The following is a 6,000-nucleotide window of genomic DNA, read 5'->3' on the forward strand; positions in this document are numbered from 1 at the left end:
AGGACTGCTTATGAAGATGAGCTCAATATGCCAGCTGTCAAACAGCTGCCTTCACATTGATCTTCCATCCTTGAGAAATCACACGTACTGTTTAACTTTTACAGCGACAGCAAGCCTTGGCGGTCTGTATAACACAGTGTCCTACGTGACCCATCGAAATGACAACTTTGTTGAAAGCGCATGAGGGGGTCTCAGGTGGTACAGGTGTGATTGAGGTGGACGTCATACAGGTGTGACTGAGATGGACGTAGCACAGGTGTGACTGAGGTGGATGTCGTACAGGTGTGACTGAGGTGGATGTCGTACAGGTGTGACTGAGATGGACGTAGCACAGGTGTGACTGAGGTGGATGTCGTACAGGTGTGACTGAGGTGAATGTCGTACAGGTGTGACTGAGATGGACGTAGCACAGGTGTGACCGAGGTGGACATCGTTAAGGCGTGACTGAGGTGGATGTTGTGCAGGTGTGACTGAGATGGACGTAGTACAGGTGTGACTGAGATGGACGTAGTACAGGTGTGACTGATGTGGACGTAGTACAGGTGTGACTGATGTGGACGTAGTACAGGTGTGACTGTATGACTGTATGCCATATAAGCCTCTGCGTCTCTGTGAACTCTTCCAACAGGACATCCTGTTGTCAGGTGTCCCGTACGCAGGGAATTCTGGGTACACATGGGTTTGTGGCACTCTTGTATGTGCACATGCCTCATTTGCTGGCGGGGGCATAATGCTTGTGCTGGAGCTAAGGATTGGTTTGCAAATTTAACATCTGTTTATCTGGTCATGTGACAAATGGAATTGTATGTATCTAATCATATATCGCATAAACTGAATGCATATACACACACACACACACTCTCTCTCTCTTTCTCTGTCCCTCTCTCTCTGTCACTCTCTCTCTCTCTCCCCCTCTGTCACTCTCTCTCTCTCTCTCTCTCCCTCTCTCTCTCTCTCTCTCTCCCTCTCTCTCTCTTTCTCTCTCCCTCTCTCTCTCTCTCTCTCTCCCTCTCTCTCTCTCTCATGTAAGTATGATAATAAGAATGTAGCGGAGCTGGCTACTGAAAGCTGAGGACCAGCGGTTTGAAGGTTACTCTGGATCTGGGTCTGAAGAAGCAGCAATGAGACAGAGCTGCAGAAGGGAGTTAAAGGGGGGGGGGTGTTAGGGGCGGGGCTTTGAACACAGATGAAAACGTGTGATGCTGATCTGTCTGTCCTGTCCTGCCCCCCCCCCCCTTCTCGCGCAGCGGATAAAGACGTGGAGGACTACTACGCGAGGAAGCGCCGGCTCCAGCACGCCATAACGATCTGCCAGGAGCCGGACCTGCCCCCGCCGCGGCACCGCCAGAGGCCCCGGCGGGTGCAGAGGGCCCTGTCCCAGGACCACGTGCTGTCCCCCGAGGCCACGCCCACCCACCACTACGGCCTGTCCTCCTACGGCGGCCGCATCCTGTCCGAGGAGCAGCTGCTGTCCGCCGAGCGGCTCCACTCCCAGGATCCCCTGCTCTCGCCCGACGGCATGCTGTCGCTCAGGCGCGCCAACTTCCGCCAGAAGGCCATGTCGCGGGCGCTGTCCCACACGGACATGTTCGTGCCCACCACGCCCGTCATGGACCGCTACAAGATGACCAAAATGCACTCCCACCCCAGCGCGTCCAGCGACTCGTACAACACCCTGACCGTCAACCACAACCCGACCGCGTCCAAGAGGCAGGCCTTCGCCTCGCGGCGAACCCACACGGTCGACCACCTCCAGTACATCCCCGGACACGCCCACCAGTACCGCACGGCCAGCAAGACTGAAGTAACTGTCTGACCAGCAGGGGGCGCAAGGATTACATTGCTTACCTACAGAAAAATTTAAAAACTCTGGGGAGTCCTTAGATATTTTGGGGGGCGACCCTTGGCGATCCAAGGGGCCGGGGCGGCGTCATTGCGGGGCCTCTTGCGATTTCTGGGGTGAGCCCTTTTTTTGTCGTTGTCGCCTTCGATTTTGAATTTCCGTTATTTTTTTGAATAAACAATAACTAGCCAACAGACTGAATTATTTGCTTACAGCACCAGCCAGCTCTCCAGCCCATTCCATTCTTTTTGTTGGCGTCTTAAATGTGAAACTTTCGGCAGTTTCTTGCGGAAGGATGCTGTTCTTTTCCACGCATCGGGCAACATCGAAGGGCTTCACATCATCGCACCCGGGGGGGACGGACGCAACTTTGGGGTCCAGAGACTATTTTTAAGTGTGCAGACCTGGAGTCAACCTGTATTAAATTTATACATATATAAATATACTGACTATTTGTACTTCCAGACCTTGTCATAGCTTTAGAGAATCTTTAGAGAACTACGAAAGTGTTTAGACCTTCTGCCGGTGCCTCAGCAAAACAACCCATTTCAATATGGAAGTGGCTATATGGGTTAAAAAGCACAATCAATCCATCAGAAGTTATTCTTTTACGTTTCCTTCGTTCACAGGTTGCTCTCTGCTAACGGTTTTCAGCTCATTATTGAAAACAAACCTGCCAGTGTGGTTTCCTTTCTGCGTAGATGAATGTAAATATGCTACGGTAGCAGCAGCCAACCTTTTCATATACTTCTCATAGACATCAGCCACAATATCAAATATGACCACCCAGTAAACCAACTACGGATGTGTCAAAGGAGCACCATAATGTGTTTGTATGTATGTGTGTGTGTGTGTTTGGGGGGGGTGTGTGTGAGGTGGATGTGTGTGTGTGTGTGTGTGTGTGTGTGTGTGTTTTATAATGTTTATAGAATGAAAAGCGACTATTGACGTCTCAGAGGGGAACTATAATGTGTGTGTGGGTGTGTATGTGTTCATGGGTTTGTGTGTGTTTGTGTGAGGTATGTGCATGTGAGGTGTGTGTGTTTTAATGTTTGTAAAATGAAAAAGCAAATGAACAAAGTTGTTGACAGCCAGCTTGTGCAGTACACCGACTGACATGTGAACAGTACCTGAACAGTTATTCTTAGCGTAGTTCTTTTTTTTTTTTTTTTTAATTAACAAAAAGTGAAAAATTATTCAATTTTTCATTTTCTTACCCTACATATCTGTGCTTGACCGGGAAAAGCTGCTTTCGCTTTCCCACAACGGTAACGCTTTTTGTGGTTGCATATAAATTACCGCAGGTGTCAAATGGAATAGTAATAGTCATTGTGCAATAGTTTACATCGTTAGAGCTGTCGACGTACCCGAAAACAATCAACAAAGAGACGCGTCCTGATTGGTAGCTAAGGAGGGAATAAACTGTGAATCGTTTGAGACGTTTTGATTAAAGCAATGCCTTATCTTACGGAGTCCCATTCAACACACGTAAGTTCAGACTCTTGTCATATCCTACATTGTGATTCATGTTAATTATAATGGGAGCTGGCCTTGAGCATTCACTTTCCTTTACGACTTCAGTGAGGACGTACAGTGCACTGTGCCAGCAAGCAAACAGACATCAGGAGAGACATATACCTCAGCTTTGGTTAGAGATGGAATCTTCAAAAGAAGATGTGGATTATTTACTAAATTGGAACATTATCAAATATGAAAAGGCCCTTGCAATGTTTAAGATTTATTTATTTGTTAGTCCTGAGCGGGGATATTTCTAGTCATTTTAAATGAAGGGGAGAAACATATGTTTCATTCAAGTCCCAAATTAATTTTAAATGATTAGATTTATTTTTTTTAAATTCTTAATGAATTCATGCTTTTGCCCTTATGCAATGCTGAAAGGTGACTGCTATGAGTATGATGTCACAACATTTTAAACGAGAAATCTCGACTTGAACTGAAATTCAGTGAGGTGTGATGTAGCCTACGCTAACCTCGCATAACACCATAGCGATGATGCATATTAATTCACACAACCATTCATAAATGTCTACCACAGCTTGAGGTGGCATGACAGATGCAGTCCCTCGAATTACGTGGTTTGTTGGCATGAGACATCGGGAATGTTTGTGTATGCTTGTGTCAAGCATTATAACGGGTTATGCAGGTGGTTTAGGAAGAGATAAAACTTAGGCAACAATATTTACTTCAGACTGAGATGCAACAATCAGTTTTCCGTAGGTTTACACCCGTCCAGAAACTCTGCAGTCAAGTCAAAGAAACCTGGGCAGCAGTGGGGTGGGATTTATTAATTTGAATGGTTCAGCTGAACACAAAATGACAGTTATGAGCTTTTTTTTAAAGTCAGCCATATGCACCATGCTGTGAGTCCCTTGCTTTATTATGTATAACAGAGAGTGGGGGGGTTCTGACCTCCAAAATAATTCCGACAGCATCAGTGCGCAGCAGACATGTTGTCTCACAGACGGAACCGTTTCAGATGAAAGAACACAGAATGTATATTTGAAAAATACACTAACTCCTGAAATATAACATGTATTCATCTGAAGCTTTGATTTTCAGGCTATTTTTTTTTCCCCAATCGTCATTGTTTCTGAGATCCTGTTTTTAGGATCACAAATCGTATCTGCTAGTCATGCTTTGTAATCTGCTGAGCAAACATTTTATATCCACATGGTTTTGAAATATTTGCTTTGGAACAGCTTATTATCTTCAAATATTAGAAATGCTGTTGTAGGTATTCTCGGGCATAAAAAAATGAAAATATTACTGTACTGTTTATTTTTGGTGGTGCTGGGGGGCAGTGGGGGGGTGTCACTCTGTAAAGGGGTAAAGTTGTGTTTTTATGTTTAGGTTCATTCATGGATTCATTGTTTATTGTAGAAATTATGACAAAGTACCTTTGTATCTGTGACTTTGCACAAATCATGGGCTTTTTTTTCCTGCAATGTCCTTGTTCTGACTTAGAAAAGCACATTGTATATGGACTGTATAAAACTATAATGCGTTTAGTAAACTTCTCAATTAGCATAAAGGACTTCCCCTCAACCTTTCTCATTTAGAATTATTTATGGATTACAAATAAAGCAAATGAAGCTCTTTCAACAGTGAATTGCTCACTAACAGCAAAAACATTTGCCACACAGCCAGCCAGCAGATAAAGTGTTTTGCAATTATTTAGAGCAACAAAAGTTCCCAAATTTGAAACCCTAGACATGCAGCAAACCTCAGGCCTACTGACAGGCTCAGACAGGTGGCTTGAGGTCCATTCTGAATGGCACCAGGACAATCCTTGGAAAAATGCACAAACACACACGCATACACACTCACACGCACATACACACACACATGCATACACGCACGCACACACACGCATACAGGCACACACACTCACACACACTCACACACACACGCACACACACACACACACACACACGCATACACGTGCTGTGAACTCTCTCAGCCAACGGGGGGTTGAGTGACGGAAGAACCAGCACGGTGAGGCAGAGGTAGTGTTTAAAAAAAAGGTCTTTAATAATTATAATGAGTGGGGGTAGAGGTAGGGGGAGCCAAAAACAACTAAAAAGTCTTCCCGGTCGGGGTATCAGGGTTCCGCTCCAGGTCTTCACAGCCTCTTCTGGAGAGAAACGGAAAAAAGAAGTAGGTTAAGGGGGACAGGGCGTGGTCAGCCCGATCCGGGTCCGGTTCCGGTTCCTTGCTCCGGCTGCCGGCTGGTGATCCTCTGTTCCAAGCGAGTTGGCCCACGGCCGCTTCCAGTCTCTTCCTGGTGTAGAGTCGTCCGGCGTGGCTACGACGGCAGCCCCAGCAACTCTCCCTTTCCTTGGGTTGTGCTGCTCTATATAAGCCTGCCTGCTCGTTAGTACAAGCAGCTTCAGGTGGGCGCCGGCAGCCAATCCCGCAAGCAGCTTCAGGTGTGTGGCAGAGTGGAAAATTCCACCTACCTTCCCTCTGCTGCAGCCCTGTCCATGGTGCTGCCGGTTGTCGCCTCAGTTGGTCTGCCGGGGGCTGTCCAGGGTCCTGAACGTCTCTAGACAGGGGTTTGCTAGGTACCGCCCACTCACCACTTTTCCCAGCGGCCGCCGGTGTCGATGGGCTCGGCCGTCCTGGTGGTCTCGTGG

General features: G+C 46.9%; 1 protein-coding gene across 2 annotated transcripts in view; it reads left to right on the top strand.

The window, feature by feature from the left end:
• LOC118216195 (protein shisa-6-like) overlaps nt 1–4,966 on the top strand; it is a 78,504-nt gene extending 73,538 nt beyond the window's left edge. For both annotated transcript variants that reach the window (XM_035397270.1, XM_035397271.1), the window contains exon 8: nt 1,248–4,966. In XM_035397270.1, coding sequence (XP_035253161.1) covers nt 1,248–1,816 — 569 coding nt within the window. In that variant the 3' untranslated portion in view covers nt 1,817–4,966. The remainder of the gene's footprint in view (nt 1–1,247) is intronic.
• The last annotated feature ends 1,034 nt before the right edge of the window (nt 4,967–6,000 follow it).

The sequence above is a fragment of the Anguilla anguilla genome, chromosome 17 (assembly GCF_013347855.1).
Source record: "Anguilla anguilla isolate fAngAng1 chromosome 17, fAngAng1.pri, whole genome shotgun sequence".
NCBI classification, from domain to species: Eukaryota; Metazoa; Chordata; class Actinopteri; order Anguilliformes; family Anguillidae; genus Anguilla; species Anguilla anguilla.